The sequence below is a fragment of the Lithobates pipiens genome, unplaced genomic scaffold (assembly GCF_037356315.1).
Source record: "Lithobates pipiens isolate NorthernLeopardFrog02 unplaced genomic scaffold, aLitPip1_a1.2 Scaffold_16, whole genome shotgun sequence".
Classification (NCBI taxonomy): domain Eukaryota; kingdom Metazoa; phylum Chordata; class Amphibia; order Anura; family Ranidae; genus Lithobates; species Lithobates pipiens.
Window position 1 is genome coordinate 1,785,611 of NW_027507748.1, and position 26,689 is coordinate 1,812,299.

Consider the following 26,689-nt stretch of genomic DNA (forward strand, 5'->3'; position numbering starts at 1 on the left):
GTTTTGATTCAAACCTTTTCACGGTTCCAGAACCAAACGGAGAGGTAAGACCCATTCTAGATCTCAAAGACCTGAAATCGGCAATTAAACGTCGGATCCTTTCGCATGGAGTCAATCTGATCGGTTGGGTCCATCCTGCAAGGAGGGGAGTTTTTGGCTTCAATCGATATCAAAGATGCATATTTCCACGTGCCAAGATTTCCCACTCACCAGAAATTTCTGTGCTTTGAAATATAAAATCATCATTTTCAGTTGTGGCCCTGCCATTCGGTTTAGCCACAGCACCACTGGTGTTCTGAAAGATTCTGGCACCTCCTTTAACCAGATTAAGGGCTCAAGGCATAACGGTCCTAGTCTATTCAGACGATCTACCTTTAATAGATCATTCAGTCTCAGGTCTAAACCAGAGTCTGGTCACAGCTGTAACTTCCTGGAATCTCTGGGTTGGTTACTCAACCTAGAAAAATCCTCCATAAAACCATCAACTACTTGGGGCTGGTCATAGATACCATACAGAAGGAAGAAGGTATTCTTACCCCAGACAAGAATCCGTTCCATTGTAGGACTAATTCAGCTTATCAAGACAAAGAAAGATCCTTCCATTTGGCTGTGCATGAGATTGTTGGGGAAATGGTGGCCCCCTTTGAGGCCGTCCCTTACGAGCAATTTTCACTCAAGACTGCTTCAAAACACCATCCTGTCGGTCTGGAATAATAAGATTCAGGCCCTGTTTTTTTCCAATACGCTCGGCTCCCAAAGTAAGTCAGAGCCTAAATTGGTGGTTGTTATCCAGCAAAAGGGAAAATCTTTTTTACCTGTATCCTGGAAAGTGGTGACAACAGATACCAGCCTTCTATGCTGGGGAGCAGCCCTGGAAGAAGATTCTGTCCAGGGGAGATGGTCCAGGTTAGAGGACCTTGCCTATCAACATTTTGGAAGATTTGGGCAGTACGTCTGGCCCTAGAATCTTGGACGGTCAGACTACGGGACTGTCCTGTCAGGATTCAGTCTGACAAGGCCACGGCGGTGGCTTATATCAATCGCCAGGGGGGCACAAGAAGTCGAGCAGCCCAAAAAAGAGGTGAATAATATTCTAGGTTGGGCAGAACACAACATTCCTTGCCTATCGGCAATTTTCATTCCAAAAATAGAGAATTGGCAGTCGGACTACTTCAGTCACCAACAATTATTTCCGGGAGAATGATCTCTTCACCCCGACATCTTCCTAGCGGTATGTCAGAGATGGGGTATTCCGGACATGGACCTATTCACGTCCAGATTCAACAGCTTGTGTCGAGAACAAGGGATCTGCTAGCAGGTGGAACAGACGCATTAGTCTTCCCATGGGATCAGTTTTCTCTGATCTATGCATTTTCTCCAGTTCTGCCACTTCTGAGTCTTCTCCGCAGGAATGAAAGGAGGTGATTCTGGTGGCCCCAGCATGGCCCAGAAGATCTTGGTTTGCAGAGATCATAAAGATGGCGGTAGAAGTCCTTTGGACATTATGGCCAGACCTTCTCACACAAGGTCCGGTATTCCATCCTATCTTACGGACGAAAAATGTAACGGTTTGGCTATTGAGACCCACATGTCTACTTTGATTAATGCCAGGAAGCCGGTGTCCAGAATCATTTACTATAGAGTCTGGAAGGCATATGTTTCTTGGTGTGGATCCAGGGGTTGGCACCCCAGGAAGTATCTCATAGGTAGGATCCTTGATTTCCTGCAAATGGAATTAGAAATGAAGCTGGCCTTGACTTCTATCAAGAGGCAGATCTCGGCCTTGTCGGTATTTTTTCAACGGCCTCTTGCTTCCCACTCTCTGGTGCGTAGTTTTCTTCAGGGGGTAACACGGATTATTCCCCCTATCAAGGCACCTCTAAATCCTTGGGATTGAAATTTTAGTCTCATCTGCTTTGCAGAATCGGCCGTTTGAGCCTTTACGAGAAATTGCCTTTTGACAAGAAAGATAATCTTTCTGGTTGCCATTCCTTTTGCTAGAAGAGTATTGGAACTAGCGGCTCTGTCTTGTAAAGAGCCATATCTGATCATGCATAAGGATGAGGTGGTTTTATGTCCTCATCCTGAATTCCTACCAAAAGTGGTAACAGGTTTTCATTTAAACCAAGATATTATTCTTCCTTCTTTCTCCCCAGAGCCTCAATCTAGGGAAGAGAAGGCACTACATTTCCTTGATGTAGTAAGAACGATCAGAGTATTTAAGGGTGACTGCTCAGGTTCGCAAAACACAGGTTTTGTTTGTACTGCCAGAAGGTCCAAAATGTGGACAGGCAGCGTCAAAATCCACTATTTTCCAAATGGATTCGTCAAGTGATTGTTCAAGCTTCACCTTAAAGAAGAACATTCTTCCTTCTCATGTTAGAGCACACTGATCCAGGGTGGTGCATCATCAGGCCTCTATAGCTCAGATCCGTAAGGCCGCGACTTGGTCTTCGCTTCAGACATTTATCAGATTTTATCACATCGATATTAAAGGTCATGAGGATATTGCCTTTGGACGCAGTATAGTGCAGGCTGTATTATGAGTCCTCTGGCCTTCTGTTTTTTTGTTGTGTCTCCCCCCTGCAGTTGCCATTACTATGGGACATCCCACATAGTAACTACTATGGCTCCGTGTCCCCTGATGTATGAAAAGTAAACAGGATTTTTATAACGGCTTACCTGTAAAATCCTTTCCTTTGATGTACATCACGGGACACAGAGGTCCCTCCCTTCTTGGTATACACTTGTATTGCTTGGCTACAAAACTGAGGACTCCCAGTAGAGGGAGGGGTTATATAGGGAGGTGGGAGGGGTTATATAGGGGAGTACACGCCTTAGGGGCGTGTCAGTGTCCATCACCTATCAGTGGCCCTATAAACCACATAGTAACTACTATTGCTCTGTGTCCCCAGATGTACATCAAAGAAAAGGATTTTACAGATCAGCTGTTATAAAAATCCTGTTTTTTGGCCATCAAAGAAAACGCTATGTCTGGCACAAACCCAACACATCACATCACCCAAAGAACACCATCCCCACTGTGAAACATGGTGGCGGCAGCATCATGCTGTGGGGATGTTTTTCAGCAGTCAGGACTGGGAAACTGGTCAGAGTTGAGGGAAAGATGGATGGTGATAAATACAGGGATATTCTTGAGCAAAACCTGTAGCACTCTGTGTGTGATTTGAGGAGAGGACGGAGGTTCACCTTCTAGCAGGACAATGACCCCAAACACACTGCTAAAGACACACTTGAGTAGTTTAAGGGGAAACATGGAAATGTATTGGAATGGACTAGTCAAAGCCCAGACCTCAATCCAATAGAAAATCTGTGGTCAGACTTAAAGATTTGCTGTTCACAAGTGCAAAACCATCCAACGTGAAGGAGCTGGAGACGTTTTGCAAAGAGGAGGAATGGGCAGAAATCCCAGTGGTGAGACGTGGCAAGACTCATAGAGACTTATCCAAAGAGACTTGGAGCTGTGATAGGGGGCGCTACAAAGTACTGACTTTAGGGGGGTGAATAGTTATCCCCTCCTCCGCTCTCTGTACAATATATATATATGGATATATATATATATATTATATATCTCCTCCACAGTGTGTGTGTGTGTGTGTATATATATATATATATATATATATATATAAAATCTATCCCCTCCCATATACCCATATATGATACTGACCTCTCTCTCCATCCTACAGGTGGCGCTTCTCCCCCGGATCCTCATTACCCCAAAACGGAACGAAGGCGGAGGTATGTCTGATACACATTGTATACTGACACCCCCCCCCCCACCGACATTGTGTACTGACACCCTGACATTGTGTACTGACTACCCTCCCCCCCCCCCCCCCCCCCCCAACATTGTATAGTGACCACCCCAACATTGAATGAATGATAAACTGAATCGCCTCAAGGCGCTTGGTCCGTCCTGTGCTTCCAGCTTCTTAGAAGTGGGGGGTCTTGAGTTTTTTCTGAAGGCCCGATGGTTTTCTTCCAGGCGGATGTCGGTGGGTAGAGCGTTCCATAGCCGGGGTCCTCGGACTGCGAATCTTCCTTCTCCCTTTGCTTTGTAGCGGAATTTCGGGATGAGGAGGAGGTTTTGGTTAGTTGATCGGAGGCTGCGATTGGTTGTGCAGTGTTTTATTTTCTCACATAGGTATTGAGGAGCGTTTCCTTGTGTGCATTTGTGGGTGAGGCAGAGGGTCTTGAACGTGATCTGATCCTTTACGGTTGGCCAATGTAGGGTCCTCAGGGAGGGGGAGATGGATTCTCAGGGTTTTTTTTCCTGTGACTAGTCTTGCTGCCGTGTTTTGGACGCCTTGTAGGCGTGTGATCTAATATTTCGGTAGTCCTATGTCAAGGGAGTTTGCGTAGTCGAGTCGGGAATTGATGATTGTTCCGACTACTACTGCTTTCTCTTATTCTGGAATGAAGGAGATGAGTCTTCAAAGCAGGCGGAGAAGAAGATGAGATCTACTGACTACTGATCCTATTTGTGCATCCGTCGACATTTCTGAGTCAAAGATGACTCCGAGAGTTTTTTGGCTTTGGTCCTTTGGGGAGATGGTCTGTCCAAGGATGGTGGGGGGTGTCCAAGGGGTCTTTGTTTTAGTATCTCTGTTTGCGTTGAGGAGAAGAAGCTCTGTTTTGGATCCATTGAGTTTGAAGGAGCTCGTAGTCATCCAGTCATCTATCAATGTGAGGCATTTTTCTAGTTCCTGGTATTGGTCATTTTGTCCGGTGATGCGATAGTAGAGTTGAGTGTCATCTGCGTATGAGTGGAATCATAGGTCTGTTTTCCTGATGATTTTGAGGAGAGGACGGATGTAGATGTTGAAGAGCACTGGAGACGGGTGATCCTTGAGGGACTCCATATGGAATTTCCCGAGTTTCAGAGGTGAAGGCTCCTAGTTTCACTGTCTGTGTCCGATTACCTAAGAAGGATGCGAACCATGGTAGATCGGAATCTGTGACTCCTGCTACTTCTTTGAGGCGTATGAGCAAAGTATTGTGGTCCACTGTATCGAATGCTGCACTGAGGTCCAGAAGTACCAGGAGACCCGATCCTCCATCATCTGCTGCTTCCATGGTGTCGTCCCATATTTGGAGACGTGCCGTTTCTGTGCCATGGCCCGGGCGGAAGCCCGATTGAAGTGGGTCCAAGAGTTGGTGTGAGTCCAGATGGAGTTGTAGCTGTTTGTACTGCTTTCTCCATAATTTTGGAGATGGTGTTCAGGCTTGTTACCGGTCTGGGGTCTTTGGGGTCGAGGTTGGGTTTCTTTAGGGGGGGGGTTTGATTATGCCTTGCTTGAGGGCGGACGGAACAATCCCTTCTTTGAACGATTGATTTACGAGATGTGTTATAGCGGGAGCCATGATGTCGGAACATTCTTTCAGGAGTTTTGCGGGAATGATGTCATTGGGGGAAGGGCTGTCTCGGAGGCTTCTGATGATGTGTGATCGGGATCAGCGAAAAGTTCAGTGATTGTGTGATGTTCGAGTGGATTTCCTCTTTTTGCTTTCGTTGAATTAGGTTGGTTGTTTTTTCCTGTTGAATTATTTTCTGAATGTTGTCGATTTTGTTGATAAAAAAAATCCGATAACTCATTGCAGAAATCTTCCGTTTCGTTTGCAGGGGGCTCTAGACAGGGAGGGCTCGTAGTCTGGGGGCGACTAGTTTGAAAAGTTTGCGAGGGTGGTTTAAGGCTTTTGAGACGGTGTTTGAGAAATGTTCTTTTTTTGCTTTGTGGTATTTCATTGTTTTGTAGTTTGTGAGGTTTTCCTTTGTAGAATTTCTTCTACATGCTCTTTCAGCTCTTCTGCGTTCCTGCTTCAGTAGAGTAAGAATGCCATTAAACCATCCAGAGTTTTTATTACGGTTGGGTGCTCTGCGTTTCGGGGCGACTGAATCTGCTGTTTGTAGTAATGCCTTGTTTAAGGAGCTGAGTGTTTGTTCTGTTGAGTGGTTTAGGTTTTGTTATTTTGGTTGCTAATGTGGTTTTGAAGATTTCCGAGTGTAGCTTCTTCTGTGATCTGGTCCAGTGTGTTGAGTGGTTCGGTTTTCGGAGGGTGGTGTTGTTGGCGATTTTTTTTTTTTTTAATTTGATGGCGTTGTGGTCAGTCCACGGTAGCGGTATGTTGTTGAGTATGTTGTCGTCCATATTTTGTTTGAAGATGAGGTTCAGCGTGTGCCCTGAACCATGCTTCGGAGCCTCTATCAGTTGCTGAAGACCTGGTTCTTCCAGTTGGTTGATGCAGCCGGTGGCGATGAGGTCTTCGGTGGTGTTTGCCCAGAGGTTGAAATCCCAGAGAACCAGAACGTTTTTGGTTTTCAAGGTGTGTAGTGAAATGAGTTTGGTGAAGGGTGTCAGGAGATTTGTCCTGGTGGTCTGTAGCATAGCAGTATGTGAATGGTGTCTTGGGGTGGTGTTTGGAGATGTAGAGTAAGTGTCTCCATGAAAGGTACGGAGTTCTGTAGAGTTGGTTTGACGAGCGCCAGGTGAGATTTGAAGATCACTGCTGGGCCTCCTCCTTTTCCCCAATTCTATGCTCTGTTAGGATCCTGTAGTTCTCCGGCACCAATTCTGTTAGGATGGCGTTGCAGTCGGGTGTTGGGCAGCTTTCCGTGATGAAGAGGCAATCTATGTTGTTTTGGGTGGTGAAGTGGATTTCATGTCTGTGACTGCAGATCCGGTGTTCATCGGGGCGCATGGCAAGTGTCGTGGTGGAATTGGAGTCTTCCTGAGTTTGGAGGTTGATTGTAGATCCTTAGTAGATGTTCTCTTCATAGTATTTTTTGTATACTGACCCCCCCCAACATTGTATACTGACCCCCCCAACATTGTATACTGACCCCCCCTGACATTGTATACTGACCCTGCCTGACATTGTGTACTGACCCCCCCCTTCCCCCAACATTGTATACTGACCCCCCCCCCCCCCGACATTGTGTACTGACCCCCATCATATATCAATATTGGCACCCCCAACATTGTTCACACCCCCAGCTCTGTACATAGGACACCCCGACATTGTATTCACACACCCCCAGCTCTGTACATGGGACACCCCGACATTGTATTCACACACCCCCAGCTCTGTACATGGGACACCCCAACATTGTATTCACACACCCCCAGCTCTGTACATAGGATACCCCGACATTGTATTCACACCCCCCAGCTCTGTACATAGGATACCCTGACATTGTATTCACACCCCCCCAGCTCTGTACATGGGACACCCCCACATTGTATTCACACCCCCCCAGCTCTGTACATGGGACACCCCCACATTGTATTCACACCCCACCCCCAGCTCTGTACATAGGACACCCCGACATTGTGTTCACACCCCCCCAGCTCTGTACATAGGACACCCCGACATTGTATTGACACCCCCAGCTCTGTACATGGGACACCCCAACATTGTATTCACACACCCCCAGCTCTGTACATGGGACACCCCGACATTGTTTGTGGATTGCACAGTAGAGGACAGCGGCAGATTCAGAGCCGGTTGGGTTATAGGTCGGTACCTTCAGGTGATTGGAGACTGGCAGTGAGGACCCCATATAACCCCTCCCCCTCCCAGCAGTCCTCAGCTCTTCGGATGTGGACGTCTCCTCTTGGAGTTCTTTAGTTGCAGTTCCAGAATTTCTTCGGTCTTCTTTGCTGTGTTGTGACCCCAGCACCGTCTTCCACATTTTCCATATCGGGGTCCCACATACCCCTCAGAGAAGGCCCCCGGGTCTCCGGGTCTGGATCCTGCATTAGGCGCCCTCCTTGGTGAGGCACACAGTGAAGGGTTTGGAGTTGGGATCCACCTCTACGGACCCTTCGCTCCATCAGCTCCTGAACCTCCTGCCGGCTGCTCTGAAGTATTGTGTAGATGTACTAGATGACTCTATTTCAGCTGTCCAGAACAGGATTGCGTTGAAATGCACCGACCCCAGTGCTTTATATACTGGTTGGGTAAAACGTAATGAAATGTCGTCCGGGGAGGATTCCCCTCTCGGGAGGACAGCTCTTCAGAAAGGAACTTGACTCCTTATTCAAAAAAGTAATTGGAGGGTAAGGACACCGGTGGCCAAGAAAACGCAAGGTTAAGGTTCCTGCTACTAAGTTCCCGACCTCAGAGGAAGGGTTTCTCCCCAACAGGCCTCCATTTCCACGCAAGAAAGCAATTCCCAATCAAGTCTTGGACTCCCAACTTGGCTAGACCTGGTTCCAAGCATTAGAACAAGGCTTCCCTCACTTGTGGAGGAAGGTCTTGTCGGAGTTCAGAACACTCAAGACTTTTGGGCTTTGTCTGCCGTTATCCAGAACAACAAACTGCAATTCCAGTCTCTGATTCATGACTTCAAATCTGGGATCTTCTTCGCAATGAGCACGAGCTCTTCAGATTTCCCTCCACCAACCCCGCTGTACTTGGGGGTAAACTTACCCATGCCAGAGGGGGAAAGGTTTTAAGGGTTTTACTCCCTCTTTTGTGACTCCAAAACTAAACAAATACTGGCATCCCATTTCTAGACCTCAAAGTCCAACAAATACTTGAAAATACAAAAAGACGGGGGACAGATCCCACCGGGGTTAGAGCGTAAGATTCCCTGCGGCGCGGAGTCTAAGAGCCAGCATGTGTTCACCAGAGCCTCTGGTGGTGAGGATGGCCTTGGCTGCAACTGGCTCCAGGTCGCGACCCCCAGGGTCCCCCAGCTCACACCCACAGTAGGCAACAGGAGGATAGGGATGGTGAGGGACAAAGCCAAGGTCGGGGCCACAAGCAGACAGGAATAGTCGGGTACACGCCAAAAGGTCAGGATCACAGGCAAACAGGGATAGTCAAAGACACGCCAAAGTCGGTAACGGAAAACAGTAGCAGAGCACACGGCAGGAAACAGGAAGCCAAACACACAAAGGAATACACAATGGTTGATCAGCACTGATGGCCTGCAGTGCACAGGTTAATATAGGGCTCCCTGATAGGGCCTGGGGTGGAGCCATGCTTAGAGGAGAGGTTATAAAAACCACCAGGTGGAAGTGGCTGGCCTCTTAGTCTGAAGACATGAGGGGAGGTAAGCAAACACAGGAAGATCACTGCATAACCATGACAGACATTCAGTGGATAGCTCCCTAGTCACAAGCCATCTGCCCTCACACTGACTCCTCACTTGGACTACCTAGGCCTTGTCCTGGACAGGACCCTGTCTTGAATCTCTCTCCCACCTGCAAAAATGTAGTCGTGGAGTTTGCAGGCGCGGACTTGTAGTTACTGCCCTGTTGTCCACCCCCTGTGAGGATTTGCATGAGGGTCTGATGGGGCCCTTCTTCGAGGTGGTTCTGCATGTCCAAACTCAATCTAAACCTTTTGTAGCACAGAATTCTGGTTGTGTGGGACATGTCAACTTCCTCTTCAGATCGCCCCATACTTGTGTCAGTGGAGGCCAGACACACTCAGCATGGTAGATACAGCCCCGTGCTGGAGGTGGGAAAGTACTTTCTCCCTCTATATTGGATGTTGGTCACGATAGATGCCAGCCTATCGGGCTAGGGAAGTGTGCTCAGGGGACGATGACCGTACAAGAAACGTGGTTCCTATAGGAACTCCCAAGCTATTTCCCTCATCCCTGAGAAATGGACAAGCTGTCTTCGGGGACTACCAACAACGATTCAGTCCGATATTGGCTCAGAAGGAGAGCGGCCCTTTCATCTGGAAGTGCTTTGAGATTTTGATGCGATGAGATCCACGCTTGGCATCCTCCAACAAGGTGGTGAGTTTGGTGTCCTGGTCTTGGGATCCAAAGGCCTTTGTGGCGGATACACCGATGACCCGGGGGGATCAGTCCTCTCCTGACGTACCTTCCTTCCTTAAAAGATTCTCCCCATTTGTTCCGTCACTATGAAGGAATTCCAGTTACTCTCGTAGCCCCCGAAATAGTCCAACAAGAACTCGGTGCCCAGATATAGTCTGGCATTTCCCCCCCATGGCCATTACCAGACCGTCCGATCTTTTGTCCAGTCCGGAGTTCCATCCAGCTTCTCGGGTCCTTGGGTTTGATGGCCTGGCCGTTGAAGCCCAATTTCTAAGAGATAGAGGTTTGCGATGGCGGTTTAAGGCTTTTGAGATGGTGTTTTAGAAATTTTCTTTTTTTGCTTTGTGGTATTTCATTGTCAGTGTTTTGTAGTTTGTGAGGTTTTCCTTTGTAGAATTTCTTCTACATGCTCTTTCAGCTCTTCTGCGTTCCTGCTTCAGTAGAGTAAGAATGCCATTAAACCATCCAGAGTTTTTATTAAGGGTGGGAGCTCTGTGTTTCGGGACGACTGAATCTGCTGTCTGTAGTAATGCCTTGTTTAAGGAGCTGAGTGTTTGTTCTGTTGAGTGGTTTTAGGTTTTGCGTTGCTATTTTGGTTGCTAATGTGGTTTTGAAGAGTTCGGAGTGTAGCTTCTTCTGTGATCTGGTCCAGTGTGTTGAGTGGTTCAGTTTTCGGCGGGTGGTGTTGGTGTTGGTGGCGAATATTTTGTTTGAAGATGAGGTCCAGCGTGTGCCCTGAACCATGTGTGGGAGCCATTATCAATTGCTGAAGACCTGGTTCTTCCAGTTGGTTGATGCAGGCGGTGGCGATGAGGTCTTCGGTGGTGTTTGCCCAGAGAACCAGAACGTTTTTGGTTTTCAAGGTGTGTAGTGAAATGAGTTTCGGTGAAGGGTGTCAGGAGATTTGTCTTCGGTCCCGGTGGTCTGTAGCATAGCAGTATGTGAATGGTGTCTCGGGGTGGTGTTTGGAGATGTAGAGTCAGTGTCTCCATGAAAGGTACGGAGTTCTGTAGAGTTGGTTTGACGAGCGCCAGGTGAGATTTGAAGATCACTGCCGGGCCTCCTCCTTTGGTGGTTCGGTTTTCGGAGGGTGGTGTTGGTGACGATTTTTTAAAATTTGATGGCGTGGTTCTCAGTCCACGGTAGCGGTATGTTGATGTCCATATTTTGTTTGAAGATGAGGTCCAGAGTGTGCCCTGGACCATGCGTGGGAGCCATTATCAATTGCTGAAGACCTGGTTCTTCCAGTTGGTTGATGCAGACGGTGGCAATGAGGTCTTCGGTGGTGTTTGCCCAGAGCTTGAAATCCCAGAGAAGCAGAACGTTTTTGGTTTTCGAGGTTCTGTTCCATCCAGCTTCTCGGGTCCTTGGGTTTGATGGCCTGGCTGTTGAAGCCCAATTTCTAAGAGGTAGAGGTCTGGCTGATTTGGTCATTCCTACGCTGCCAGAAGTTCCTCTTCTCAAAGTCCTTCTTCGCACCTGGAAGGCTTATTCTTCATGGTGGGAAGAGCGGAAGGCGGATCTGATGAAAATAGAGGAGGATTTTCCTCCTAACAATGTTCCAGAAAGAAAGAGAAAGTATTGGCAGAAAAGGTGAGGAGAGCGGCCTCAGGATCCGCCAGTCAATAGATCTCTGATCCATCTTCTCAAATTTCACCTTCGTGTTATGGACGGTACAGGTGAGCCTATCATTAACCGCGACCCAACCTGCATTTGGCATTTCCAAGTGGTACCTCAGGCTGCTTCTTCTGTTCTGGACCCCTTTTTGGTTGTTTTTGAGGGGTATGTTGGCTGTTCCCCCCCCCCCCGCTCATTATCCTCCGGTGATATTGCTTGGTGATGTCCCACTGGTCTCTGAATCTGCCCAGGTCTTCTATGGTGTGAACTAGAAAATGGGATTGGTTGACTTACCTGTAAAAGCCATTTATTGGAGTACATAACACGGGGGACCCTACCTTCTGTGGTCTCCATTGCTTTGCTACAGAACTGAGGATTGCTTGGAGGGGGAGGGGTTATATGGGGTCCTTTAAGGGCTCCAATCGCCTATAGGTACCATTCATCTCTGAATCGGCTCCTCTCCTGTACTCTACTCCAAGGAATGGATTTTACAGTGAGGGGGAAAAAAGTATTTGATCCCCTGCTGATTTTGTACATTTGGTCACTGATAAGGAAACGATCGTCTATAATTTTATTGGTCGGTTTATTATAACGGTGAGAGAAGAACAAAAATATCCAGAAAAACACATTTAAAAAAAAAGTTATAAATTAATTTGCATTTTAATGAGTGAAATAAGTATGTGAACCCCTCACAGAACAGGACTTTGTAGATGGTGGAGAAACCCTCGTTGGCGATCACAGAGGTCAGACGTTTCTTGGAGTTGGCCTCCAGGTTCGCACATCTCAGGAGGGATTTTGTCCTCTTTGCAGATCCTCTCCAAGGCATTAAGATTTCCAGGATGACGTTTGGTGACTCCAACCTTCAGCTCCCCCCACATATTTTTTATGGGATTAAGGTCTGGAGACTGGCTAGGCCACTCCAGGACCTCAATGTTCTTCTTCTTGAGCCACTCCTTTGTTGCCTTGGCCGTGTGTTTTGGGTCATTGTCATGTTGGAAGACCCATCCATGACCCATCTTCAGTGCCCTGGCTGAGGGAAGAAAGTTCTCACCCAAGATTTGATGGTACATGACCCCGTCCATCTTCTCTTTGATGCGGTGAAGTTTTCCTGTCCCCTTAGCAGAAAATGCCCTCAAAGGATAATGTTTCCACCTTCATGTATGATGGTGGGGGATGGTGTTCTTGGGGTCATAGGTGCTCCATGTATGAGGGTGGGGGATGGTGTTCTTGGGGTCATAGGTGCTCCATGTATGACGGTGGGGGATGGTGTTCTTGGGGTCATAGGTGCTCCATGTATGAGGGTGGGGGATGGTGTTCTTGGGGTCATAGGTCCTCCATGTATGAGGGTGGGGGATGGTGTTCTTGGGGTCATAGGTCCTCCATGTATGACGGTGGGGGATGGTGTTCTTGGGGTCATAGGTCCTCCATGTATGACGGTGGGGGGTGGTGTTCTTGGGGTCATAGGTCCTCCATGTATGAGGGTGGGGGATGGTGTTCTTGGGGTCATAGGTCCTCCATGTATGAGGGTGGGGGATGGTGTTCTTGGGGTCATAGGTCCTCCATGTATGAGGGTGGGGGATGGTGTTCTTGGGGTCATAGGTCCTCCATGTATGATGGTGGGGGATGGTGTTCTTGGGGTCATAGGTCCTCCGTGTATGACGGTGGGGGATGGTGTTCTTGGGGTCATAGCACCTCCATGTATGAGGGTGGGGGATGGTGTTCTTGGGGTCATAGGTCCTCCATGTATGATGGTGGGGGATGGTGTTCTTGGGGTCATAGGTCCTCCGTGTATGAGGGTGGGGGATGGTGTTCTTGGGGTCATAGGTCCTCCATGTATGACGGTGGGGGATGGTGTTCTTGGGGTCATAGGTCCTCCATGTATGACGGTGGGGGATGGTGTTCTTGGGGTCATAGGTCCTCCATGTATGACGGTGGGGGATGGTGTTCTTGGGGTCATAGGTGCTCCATGTATGATGGTGGGGGATGGTGTACTTGGGGTCATAGGTCCTCCATGTATGACGGTGGGGGATGGTGTTCTTGGGGTCATAGGTCCTCCATGTATGACGGTGGGGGATGGTGTTCTTGGGGTCATAGGTCCTCCATGTATGACGGTGGGGGATGGTGTTCTTGGGGTCATAGGTCCTCCATGTATGACGGTGGGGGATGGTGTTCTTGGGGTCATAGGTCCTCCGTGTATGACGGTGGGGGATGGTGTTCTTGGGGTCATAGGTCCTCCGTGTATGACGGTGGGGGATGGTGTTCTTGGGGTCATAGGTCCTCCATGTATGACGGTGGGGGATGGTGTTCTTGGGGTCATAGGTCCTCCATGTATGACGGTGGGGGATGGTGTTCTTGGGGTCATAGGTGCTCCATGTATGATGGTGGGGGATGGTGTACTTGGGGTCATAGGTCCTCCATGTATGACGGTGGGGGATGGTGTTCTTGGGGTCATAGGACCTCCATGTATGACGGTGGGGGATGGTGTTCTTGGGGTCATAGGTCCTCCATGTATGACGGTGGGGGATGGTGTTCTTGGGGTCATAGGTCCTCCATGTATGACGGTGGGGGATGGTGTTCTTGGGGTCATAGGTCCTCCATGTATGACGGTGGGGGATGGTGTTCTTGGGGTCATAGGTCCTCCGTGTATGACGGTGGGGGATGGTGTTCTTGGGGTCATAGGTCCTCCGTGTATGACGGTGGGGGATGGTGTTCTTGGGGTCATAGGTCCTCCATGTATGACGGTGGGGGATGGTGTTCTTGGGGTCATAGGTCCTCCATGTATGACGGTGGGGGATGGTGTTCTTGGGGTCATAGGTCCTCCATGTATGACGGTGGGGGATGGTGTTCTTGGGGTCATAGGTCCTCCATGTATGAGGGTGGGGGATGGTGTTCTTGGGGTCATAGGTCCTCCATGTATGAGGGTGGGGGATGGTGTTCTTGGGGTCATAGGTCCTCCATGTATGAGGGTGGGGGATGGTGTTCTTGGGGTCATAGGACCTCCATGTATGACGTGGGGGATGGTGTTCTTGGGGTCATAGGACCTCCATGTATGACGGTGGGGGATGGTGTTCTTGGGGTCATAGGTCCTCCATGTATGAGGGTGGGGGATGGTGTTCTTGGGGTCATAGGACCTCCATGTATGAGGGTGGGGGATGGTGTTCTTGGGGTCATAGGACCTCCATGTATGTTGGTGGGGGATGGTGTTCTTGGGGTCATAGGACCTCCATGTATAACGGTGGGGGATGGTGTTCTTGGGGTCATAGGTGCTCCATGTATGAGGGTGAGGGATGGTGTTCTTGGGGTCATAGGTCCTCCATGTATGACGTGGGGGATGGTGTTCTTGGGGTCATAGGTCCTCCATGTATGAGGGTGGGGGATGGTGTTCTTGGGGTCATAGGTGCTCCATGTATGATGGTGGGGGATGGTGTTCTTGGGGTCATAGGTCCTCCATGTATGACGTGGGGGATGGTGTTCTTGGGGTCATAGGTCCTCCATGTATGAGGGTGGGGGATGGTGTTCTTGGGGTCATAGGTCCTCCATGTATGAGGGTGGGGGATGGTGTTCTTGGGGTCATAGGTGCTCCATGTATGAGGGTGGGGGATGGTGTTCTTGGGGTCATAGGACCTCCATGTATGACGGTGGGGGATGGTGTTCTTGGGGTCATAGGTGCTCCATGTATGAGGGTGAGGGATGGTGTTCTTGGGGTCATAGGTCCTCCATGTATGAGGGTGGGGGATGGTGTTCTTGGGGTCATAGGTCCTCCATGTATGAGGGTGGGGGATGGTGTTCTTGGGGTCATAGGTGCTCCATGTATGAGGGTGGGGGATGGTGTTCTTGGGGTCATAGGTCCTCCATGTATGAGGGTGGGGGATGGTGTTCTTGGGGTCATAGGTCCTCCATGTATGAGGGTGGGGGATGGTGTTCTTGGGGTCATAGGACCTCCATGTATGACGGTGGGGGATGGTGTTCTTGGGGTCATAGGACCTCCATGTATGACGGTGGGGGATGGTGTTCTTGGGGTCATAGGTCCTCCATGTATGATGGTGGGGGATGGTGTTCTTGGGGTCATAGGTCCTCCATGTATGATGGTGGGGGATGGTGTTCTTGGGGTCATAGGTCCTCCATGTATGAGGGTGGGGGATGGTGTTCTTGGGGTCATAGGACCTCCATGTATGACGGTGGGGGGATGGTGTTCTTGGGGTCATAGGTCCTCCATGTATGAGGGTGGGGGATGGTGTTCTTGGGGTCATAGGTCCTCCATGTATGAGGGTGGGGGATGGTGTTCTTGGGGTCATAGGACCTCCATGTATGACGGTGGGGGATGGTGTTCTTGGGGTCATAGGACCTCCATGTATGAGGGTGGGGGATGGTGTTCTTGGGGTCATAGGTCCTCCATGTATGACGTGGGGGATGGTGTTCTTGGGGTCATAGGTCCTCCATGTATGAGGGTGGGGGATGGTGTTCTTGGGGTCATAGGACCTCCATGTATGAGGGTGGGGGATGGTGTTCTTGGGGTCATAGGACCTCCATGTATGAGGGTGGGGGATGGTGTTCTTGGGGTCATAGGACCTCCATGTATGTTGGTGGGGGATGGTGTTCTTGGGGTCATAGGACCTCCATGTATAACGGTGGGGGATGGTGTTCTTGGGGTCATAGGTGCTCCATGTATGATGGTGGGGGATGGTGTTCTTGGGGTCATAGGTCCTCCATGTATGACGGTGGGGGATGGAGTTCTTGGGGTCATAGGACCTCCATGTATGTTGGTGGGGGATGGTGTTCTTGGGGTCATAGGACCTCCATGTATAACGGTGGGGGATGGTGTTCTTGGGGTCATAGGACCTCCATGTATGACGGTGGGGGACGGTGTTCTTGGGGTCATAGGTCCTCCATGTATGACGTGGGGGATGGTGTTCTTGGGGTCATAGGTCCTCCATGTATGAGGGTGGGGGATGGTGTTCTTGGGGTCATAGGTGCTCCATGTATGATGGTGGGGGATGGTGTTCTTGGGGTCATAGGTCCTCCATGTATGACGTGGGGGATGGTGTTCTTGGGGTCATAGGTCCTCCATGTATGAGGGTGGGGGATGGTGTTCTTGGGGTCATAGGTGCTCCATGTATGAGGGTGGGGGATGGTGTTCTTGGGGTCATAGGACCTCCATGTATGACGGTGGGGGATGGTGTTCTTGGGGTCATAGGTGCTCCATGTATGAGGGTGGGGGATGGTGTTCTTGGGGTCATAGGTCCTCCATGTATGACGGTGGGGGATGGTGTTCTTGGGGTCATAGGTGCTCCATGTATGAGGGTGGGGGATGGTGTTCTTGGGGTCATAGGTCCTCCATGTATGAGGGTGGGGGATGGTGTTCTTGGGGTCATAGGACCTCCATGTATGACGGTGGGGGATGGTGTTCTTGGGGTCATAGGACCTCCATGTATGACGGTGGGGGATGGTGTTCTTGGGGTCATAGGTCCTCCATGTATGATGGTGGGGGATGGTGTTCTTGGGGTCATAGGTCCTCCATGTATGATGGTGGGGGATGGTGTTCTTCAGGTCATAGGTCCTCCATGCATGATGGTGGGGGATGGTGTTCTTGGGGTCATAGGCAGCATTCCTCCTCCTCCAAACACGGTGAGTTGAGTTGATGCCAAAGATCTGGATTTCGGTCTCCTCTGACCACAACCCTTCCCCCGGTTCTCCTCGGAATCATTCGATGTTCATTAGTGATCTTCAGACGGACCTGTACATGTGATTTCCTGAGCGGGGGGGGGACCTGTACATGTGATTTCCTGAGCGGGGAGACCTGTACATGTGATTTCCTGAGCGGGGGGACCTGTACATGTGATTTCCTGAGCGGGGGGACCTGTACATGTGATTTCCTGAGCGGGGGGGACCTGTACATGTGATTTCCTGAGCGGGGGGACCTGTACATGTGATTTCCTGAGCGGGGGGGACCTGTACATGTGATTTCCTGAGCGGGGGGGACCTGTACATGTGATTTCCTGAGCGGGGGACCTGTACATGTGATTTCCTGAGCGGGGGGGACCTGTACATGTGATTTCCTGAGCGGGGGGACCTGTACATGTGATTTCCTGAGCGGGGGGGACCTGTACATGTGATTTCCTGAGCGGGGGGGACCTGTACATGTGATTTCCTGAGCGGGGGGGACCTTGCGGGGGCTGCAGGATTTCAGTCCCTCGCGGTGTGTTACCGATTGTTCTCTTGGTGACTATGGTCCCAGCTGAGATCATGGAGAAGATTCTCCGGTGTAGTTCTGGGCGGATTCCTCACCGTTCTCCTGATCATTGATCCTCCACGAGGTGAGATCTTCCATGGAGCCCCAGACCGAGGAGATCCATCGTTATTTTGTGAATAATAATCCCACCAACTGTTGTCTCCTCTCACCAAGCTGCTTGGCGATGGTCTTGTAGCCCATTCCAGCCTTGTGTAGGTCTCCAATCTTCTCCCCGACATCCTTGGACAGATCTTTGGTCTCCATGGTGGAGAGATTGGAATCTGATTGGTTCTGTGGACAGGTGTCTTTTATACAACAAGCTGAGATTAGGAGCACTCCCTTTAAAAGAGTTCTCCTAATCTCAGCTTGTTACCTGTATAGAAGACACCTGGGAGGGAGAAATCTTGCTGATTGATCGGGGTTCACATACTTATTTCACTCATTATAATGCAAATCAATTTATAACTTTTTTGAAATGAGTTTTTCTGGATATTTTTGTTCTCTCTGTTATAATAAACCGACCAATAAAATGATAGACGATCGTTTCTATGTCGGTGGGCACATCCCATTAGATGTATACTGAGCCATATAGGAGGCATTCATGGGGTAACTGACCAGCTGAGGATCCCTTTTACCCCCCAGAATATATCCAGAAATAGCGTTCTGCAAAGACCTACAGAACCCACAACATCAGGAAACCTAGAAATACTGGTAGCCTGGCCCCAGGAGCTTACGCTTTAATGTGCAAGTGGCAGAGGCAGCAGCTGTAGTGCAGTAATGGAGTCCGCCCCGCCATGTCTGCTGTGACGTGTTTTCTGTTTTCCTAGGTAAGGGGGCTGAGCGCTCGGGAGGCGGTAAGACGCTGGTCTCCTTTCCAGTGAAACAACCTCATGTCTGGCCATCGGAGACAGGTGAGAACGCAGCCCACCCATCCGCTATTCTCCGTCACCTGGAGGTAGGAAGGGAAAGTTCTGTGGATCCGGGGCAGAAAACGGCAAGATCGGAACCTCGCCATGAAGAAGATGATTCCTCCTCCTCCTCTTCCTCCTCCTCCTCCGACTCAGACAGTGACCTGGAGGAGGACAAAAAGGGCAAGGAAGCTGCTAAGGAGAAGAAGAAAAATCAATCCGACCCGAAATGGGGCTCCGATGTCCTAAAGACACAAACAGGACAACCAGGAACACGAGAACAGGAAATCCTGGGAGGAGAGAAAGCTGGAGAAGACCTGACCCATGTCCCCCAAGCTGCGCGGATGCTGAAACGGAAACCCAAGCTACAGAATATACCCCCTGCAGGGGAGAAGGCAACCACTGGTGACCAGGATCTCACTGGAGAACAATCAGAAGATGTTGCCCCGGGTGTGGACACAAAATCTGGGAAGAAGACACTCGGTGGTGGCAAGGATCTCGCTGGAGAAGGCATGGTGGATGTTGCCCCAGCTGTAGACTCGAAGTCCAAGGAGAAGACACCCGGTGGTGGCCAGGATCTCATTGGAGAAGAATTGGTAGATGTTGCCCCGGCTGTAGACAGAAAGGTCCAGAATATACGCCAGTCTATGGAGAAGACACCGAGTGGTGGCCAGGATCTCTCTGGAGAAGACTTGGTGGACGTTGCCCCAGCTGTAGACACAAATTCCAAGGAGAAGACACCGAGTGGTGGCCAGGATCTCTCTGGAGAAGACTTGGTGGACAATGCCCCAGCTGTAGACACAAATTCCAAGGAGAAGACACCGAGTGGTGGCCAGGATCTCTCTGGAGAAGACTTGGTGGACATTACCCCAGCTGTAGACACAAAGTCTATGGAGAAGACACCGAGTGGTGGCCAGGATCTCTCTGGAGAAGACTTGGTGGACATTACCCCAGCTGTAGACACAAAGTCTAAGGAGAAGACACCGAGTGGTGGCCAGGATCTCGCTGGAGAAGGCTTGTTGGATGTTGCCCCAGCTGTAGACACAAAGTCTGAGGAGAAGATACCCAGTGGTGGCCAAGATCTCTCTGGAGAAGACTTGGTGGATGTTGCCCCAACATTGGGCACAGAGAAACCAGTACATGGCGAGGCTCGGGCTGCAGAGGGAAGACTTGCCAGCAGCTCGGGTCAAGAGGTCGGAGAAACGCAATCCTCTGGTGGGAATAACAAAGATCTTTCTGAAGAACCTTCAGTCTCCTCTCCGGATCGCTTGGCTGAATCTGATGACCGGTCACCTTCATGTGAGCTGAGCTCTATACAGAGATACGTTCTTCCCTCTGCTTCCTTCCAGCTCTCTCCTTTCCCATTCCGGACACATCAACTGACCTCAGCGGGTGCAGGAAGTCGCCTCCCCTCTTCCTGTGTCCTCAACCGTCCGCTGCAGAATTATTGGGTGCTGTGTGCGGCTGATGTGTCCACGCTCGTCTTTCTCTGGTTCCCCCGCCAGCCTTCATGCTATGTACTAAAACCTCTCTCCTTACTGGTCACATAATGCTCCCTCTACGCATGTCTCTCCTCCTGTGATCTCTCATACATGGCGCTCTCATTATGTATTCTGCCCTCTCGTGTCTCGATGTATTCTCTCTCTCTCTCTCTCTCTCTCTCTCTCTCTCTCTCTCTCTCTCTCTCGTATACATTGTATATAGTAGTGTTCACTCTGTTCCCCCATGTTTTTGGCCGCACATTTCTTGTTTGCAGTAGATTTGGGTTTGTTGTAAATCACTATTGGATCGCAAGGAGTGAGGTAAGTAATAAGAAGAGATCAGTGGTAACAGGAGCAGAATGTGGATGTCCAGCTACGAAATGTAAGGAGTGCCTGAAAGGTCTAAATCCCAACCAGAATTCAGCCGGTTACTTGGCACCTGTGAATGACCAACACATAGAAGACGCACCGAGTCTGACGTCCTCACCGAGGAAACTCTTAGGCCAAGTCTAAAGGTCCTCTGGTAGGAGACTCACATAGGACAGCCCAAGTCTTGACGTTCTCCAGTAGGAAAGTCACAGTTTGAGCCTTGCCGTCCTCACCATAGAAGACTCGCAGTCCGAGTCTTGACGTCCTCACCATAGAAGACTCGCAGTCCGAGTCTTGACGTCCTCACCATAGGAGACTCGCAGTCCGAGTCTTGACGTCCTCACCATAGGAGACTCGCAGTCCGAGTCTTGACGTCCTCACCATAGGAGACTCGCAGTCCGAGGCTTGACGTTCTCACATTTGAGATTTATAATCTGGGCCTTGATGTCTTCACCATAGGAGAAGACCACCAGTCCAGGTCTTGATGTTCTCCCATATGAGACTCACAGTCCAAGTCTGACGTCCTCACCGTAGGAGAAGTACAGCTTGAACCTTAACATCCTCACCATAGGAGACTCACAGTCCGAGTCTTGACGTCCTCACCATAGGAGACTCGCAGTCCGAGTCTTGACGTCCTCACCATAGGAGACTCGCAGTCCGAGGCTTGACGTCCTCACCATAGGAGACTCGCAGTCCGAGTCTTGACGTCCTCACCATAGGAGACTCGCAGTCCGAGGCTTGACGTCCTCACCATAGGAGACTCGCAGTCCGAGTCTTGACGTCCTCACCATAGGAGACTCGCAGTCCGAGTCTTGACGTCCTCACCATAGGAGACTCGCAGTCCGAGGCTTGACGTCCTCACCATAGGAGACTCGCAGTCCGAGTCTTGACGTCCTCACCATAGGAGACTCGCAGTCCGAGGCTTGACGTCCTCACCATAGGAGACTCGCAGTCCGAGGCTTGACGTCCTCACCATAGGAGACTCGCAGTCCGAGTCTTGACGTCCTCACCATAGGAGACTCGCAGTCCGAGGCTTGACGTTCTCACATTTGAGATTTATAATCTGGGCCTTGATGTCTTCACCATAGGAGAAGACCACCAGTCCAGGTCTTGATGTTCTCCCATATGAGACTCACAGTCCAAGTCTGACGTCCTCACCGTAGGAGAAGTACAGCTTGAACCTTAACATCCTCACCATAGGAGACTCACAGTCCGAGTCTTGACATCCTCACCATAGGAGACTCGCAGTCCGAGTCTTGACGTCCTCACCATAGGAGACTCGCAGTCCGAGGCTTGACGTCCTCACCATAGGAGACTCGCAGTCCGAGGCTTGACGTCCTCACCATAGGAGACTCGCAGTCCGAGTCTTGACGTCCTCACCATAGGAGACTCGCAGTCCGAGTCTTGACGTCCTCACCATAGGAGACTCGCAGTCCGAGTCTTGACGTCCTCACCATAGGAGACTCGCAGTCCGAGGCTTGACGTCCTCACCATAGGAGACTCGCAGTCCGAGGCTTGACGTCCTCACCATAGGAGACTCGCAGTCCGAGGCTTGACGTCCTCACCATAGGAGACTCGCAGTCCGAGGCTTGACGTCCTCACCATAGGAGACTCGCAGTCCGAGTCTTGACGTCCTCACCATAGGAGACTCGCAGTCCGAGGCTTGACGTCCTCACCATAGGAGACTCGCAGTCCGAGGCTTGACGTCCTCACCATAGGAGACTCGCAGTCCGAGTCTTGACGTCCTCACCATAGGAGACTCGCAGTCCGAGGCTTGACGTCCTCACCATAGGAGACTCGCAGTCCGAGGCTTGACGTCCTCACCATAGGAGACTCGCAGTCTGAGGCTTGACGTCCTCACCATAGGAGACTCGCAGTCCGAGGCTTGACGTCCTCACCATAGGAGACTCGCAGTCCGAGTCTTGACGTCCTCACCATAGGAGACTCGCAGTCCGAGGCTTGACGTCCTCACCATAGGAGACTCGCAGTCCGAGGCTTGACGTCCTCACCATAGGAGACTCGCAGTCCGAGTCTTGACGTCCTCACCATAGGAGACTCGCAGTCCGAGGCTTGACGTCCTCACCATAGGAGACTCGCAGTCCGAGTCTTGACGTCCTCACCATAGGAGACTCGCAGTCCGAGTCTTGACGTCCTCACCATAGGAGACTCGCAGTCCGAGTCTTGACGTCCTCACCATAGGAGACTCGCAGTCCGAGTCTTGACGTCCTCACATTTGAGATTTATAATCTGGGCCTTGATGTCTTCACCATAGGAGAAGACCACCAGTCCGGGTCTTGATGTTCTCCCATATGAGACTCGCAGTCCAAGTCTGACGTCCTCACCGTAGGAGAAGCACAGCTTGAACCTTAACATCCTCACGTAGGAGACTCGCAGTCCATGTCTTGCCGTCCTCGCCGTAGGAGAAGCACAACGCGAGTCCAATGGTAGATGTTGTCCTGGAAGGAGATTGTAGATCAGCTCTCCATCATTTTTCTCCGGGGACACCAGAAGCATCAGAAATCTCAGTAGATGTTTCAATGTCATCTTTTTGGTTACCAGTTTTCTGAGCCAGTTGGATCATTTGGTAAAACAAATGTCAGCTAAACCCACAATGATATTCCTCCTGCGAAGGGGTCAGCAGCCTGTCGTCCACTCCCATTGCTGAGGGGGCTCAGGCATTGGAGTGTCTCTGGAAAATGTCCTCATCCATGAAGTGTGAGAAGCTGTGATGTCATCAGTTTGAATTCCAGTGGAGGTTGCAGGAAGGACCACTCCTGACGTTTCTTTTACCCGGAAGATAAATATTGGGAACAGTCATGAAAGACTGCAATATATATCGTATACTGAACCCCCCAAAATCGGTGCGGAATGCTGACCACCCGTGATATAAGGACCATATCTGGCTGTCACCAGGAACTGCAGATGATAGCTGTGAGATGGAAGTCCTGGTATCGCTCCTCTGGTGTCATCTGCTAGAGATTCTGCCTTTTCGATTCAAAGAAAGTCCATGTTCATCTCACCCATAATACAGAACATCTCAGATGGTACATCTACAGAGAACCTCTCCAGGGGTCCTACATGCCGAGACAACACAGGGGGTCCTAAGTGGTACAATCGTATTACAAATGTGTTCCCATATAGACAATCCAACAGTCCTATAGCAGTCCAGTTATAACATACACATAGTCCTACATACCTAGACAACATGGGGGAACCTACATTCCGAGACATGGGGGGTCCTACATTCTGAGACAACATGGGGGGGTCCTACATTCCGAGACAACAGTGCAATCGTATTACAAATGTGTTCCCATATAGACAATCCAACAGTCCTATAGCAGTCCAGTGATAACATACACCAAGTCCTACATGCAAAGGCAACATGGGGGGTCCTACATGCCGAGACAACATGGGGGGGTCCTACATGGCAAGACAACATGGGGGGTCCTACATGCCGAGACATGGGGGGGGTCCTACATGCCGAGACAACATGGGGGGGGTCCTACATGCCGAGACAACATGGGGGGTCCTACATGCCGAGACAACATGGGGGGTCCTACATGCCGAGACAACATGGGGAGTCCTACATACAGATTAGATCTGTCCTCTTGAAGTGTATAGACATCAGGCGGTGGTGGTATGATCACTCTTCAGGAGACACGTTATGTGATCACGACTCATATTAGGATTGGTGTCGGTGCAGATCCTGGGGGAGGGGGAGGGGTGGGAATGCAGCATCTCCTATCACACCTCCTGTGTTTAGTTTGATATTTTGTATTTCTAAGAAGTTCTGATTTGCCCCCCCTGTCTGCTGTCTGTAGTTCTGCAATGAGGAGGTCTTTCTCTTCACACTTTGCTGCCATTTATGATTTCCAGAATCCTAACATGTTCTCTTCTCTTCCAGTGACTCCGCCTCCTCCTTCAGCGGCTCCACCCCCAGAAGAGCCCTTCGATAATTCCAAATATCAGAACCAACAGCACTTCTCCTACACCACGTTCACCTTTGTGGATTATGATGTAGACCTCTCCAAGTACCGCCTCCCTCAGCCTTCATCTGGGAGACCCTCCCCCTTCCACTGAGTGGGCCTTCATCAGGGGGACACTGAGGCCGTCTTCATCAGGGGGACCTCCCGACCCTGAGACCCCCCCCCCCCAGTGATGGAACTCTATAATAAATAATAAATCCTCTGTATATTCTCTATGAATGGCTCTGTGAGGTCTCATTATTGGGGGTCAGGATTTTTTAAACTCAACTACAGCCACTGCTTTGAAGGGGTGTTTTCGGGACAGACAGGAACAGGTGAAGGGGTCCTTAGGCATAGATATGAACAGGTATGGGGTCCTCGTACACTGGCATGAACAGGTGAAGTATCCACTGGCATGAACTTCTGAGGGGTCCTCGGGCACTAATTTTTAGGGACTCATTAATGACAGGAATAGTACCACTGGATTGGTGCAGGGCCAATGTGGTGCCAATATTTAAAAAGGGGACAAAGTCTTTACCAAGTAATTATAGACCTGCTAGTTTAACTTCTATAGTTGGGAAGATACTGGAGTAGAGGTCGACCGATATATCGGCCGATATTTGCCGTTTTTTAAATAATCGGCATCGGCCGATTGTGCTGATAAAAAGCCGATTTAGAACTACAGCAGGACTTGGAAATGACTTCTGTATAGAATGGTCTAAGTTGCCTGAGTCGTCATAGCAACACTTTCCTCCTCTCTGGGCTGCCAAGAAAAGAACCGAAAGATCCAATGTTTACACTTCTGAATGAATGAAGTCATCTCTGTGTGTAGAAGTTCTCAGTTTAACCATTTAAAGACTAAATCTTTTCTGACACTTGTTGCTTACAAGTAAAAATCCTGTATTTTCTGCCAGAAAATCACTTAGACCCCCCCAAAAATTATATATATATTTTTAGCAGAGATCCTAGGGAATAAAATAGCGGTTGTTGCAATATTTTATGTCACACGGCATTTGCACAGAGGTCTTTCAAATGCATTTTTTTGGGAAATAAATACACTATTTAAAAAATAAAAAAAAAATAAAAACAGTAAAGTTAGCCCATTTTTTTTTTTTGTCCAAAAGTTTTGACTACCTGTTTTTATTTATTTATTTATATACAAGTAAACTGATTGGAGGTTTGTTTTGTTTAATAAATGTTTAAGTGTAAGAGATTTTCTGTATCACTAATGAAGGCTGCTTTCACACTGGAGCGTTGATGGTAAAACGCAAGTTTTAGCGGCTCTTTACCATCATTTTAGCGGTGCTATTTGGCTGCTAGTGGGGCACATATAACCCAGCTAGCGGCCAAGGAAGAGGTTAAATGCGCCCATGAAGCACCGCTGCCAAATCGCATTGCATGCGCTTCGGCAGTGGTGCCCATTCATATCAATGGGCAGGAGTGGTGGAGGAGCGGTGTACACCACTCCAAACGTGCTGCTTGCAGGACTTTTTTTTTTTAAGATCCTGCCAGCGCGTCTCCTCAGTGTGAAAGCACTCGGGACTTCCACACAGACTGCAGGGGAGCCATTTTACAGGCGCTATTTTTAGCCCAAAAGCGCCTTAAACGCCCCAATGGGAAAGGTGTGTTAGATCAAGGGGGATTAAAAATAAATAAATAAATAAAATAAAATCGGCCTAACATATCGGCCCAAAAAAATCGGCATCATATATCGGCCGCCATGATTTGTAAATATCGGCATCGGCCAGAGAAAAACCCATATCGGTCGACCTCTATACTGGAGCGTTTAATAAAAGACCACATAGACGAGTTCTTGCAGGAAAAAAATATTTTAAGCAACAGACAACATGGATTCATGAAAGACAGAAGTTGTCAGACAAACCTGATTTCTTTTTATGAGGTGGTAAGTAAAACCTTGGACAGAGGGGTGGCGGTGGACGTGGTATACTTGGACAGAGGGATGGTGGTGGACGTGGTATACTTGGACAGAGGGGTGGCGGTGGATGTGGTATACTTGGACAGAGGGGTGGCGGTGGATGTGGTATACTTGGACAGAGGGGTGGCGGTGGACGGGGTATACTTGGATAGAGGGGTGGCGGTGGATGTGGTATACTTGGACAGAGGGATGGTGGTGGACGTGGTATACTTGGACAGAGGGGTGGCGGTGGATGTGGTATACTTGGACAGAGGGGTGGCGGTGGACGTGGTATACTTGGACAGAGGGGTGGCGGTGGACGGGGTATACTTGGACAGAGGGGTGGCGGTGGATGTGGTATACTTGGACAGAGGGGTGGCGGTGG

The 26,689-nt window shown here is 49.8% G+C and overlaps 1 protein-coding gene across 1 annotated transcript; it reads left to right on the forward strand.

Moving 5' to 3' along the window:
- The first annotated feature begins 6,209 nt into the window (after nucleotides 1-6,209).
- On the forward strand, nucleotides 6,210-24,629 carry NDUFV3 (NADH:ubiquinone oxidoreductase subunit V3). The gene is made up of 3 exons (XM_077479360.1): nucleotides 6,210-6,345; nucleotides 18,494-19,873; nucleotides 24,329-24,629. The coding sequence occupies exons 1-3, from the start codon at nucleotides 6,210-6,212 to the stop codon at nucleotides 24,502-24,504; spliced, it is 1,692 nt and encodes a 563-aa protein (XP_077335486.1). The 3' UTR covers nucleotides 24,505-24,629.
- Nucleotides 24,630-26,689: the final 2,060 nt, after the last annotated feature.

Excerpts from the sequence above, each read along its gene's own strand:
- NDUFV3 (XM_077479360.1), top strand. The coding sequence starts at position 6,210 with ATGCTTCGGAGCCTCTATCAGTTGCTGAAGACCTGGTTCTTCCAGTTG. Across the intron at positions 6,346-18,493 it reads GAACGTTTTTGGTTTTCAAG|GTAAGGGGGCTGAGCGCTCG; the intron begins GTGTGTAGTGAA and ends CTGTTTTCCTAG. Across the intron at positions 19,874-24,328 it reads TGATGACCGGTCACCTTCAT|TGACTCCGCCTCCTCCTTCA; the intron begins GTGAGCTGAGCT and ends CTTCTCTTCCAG.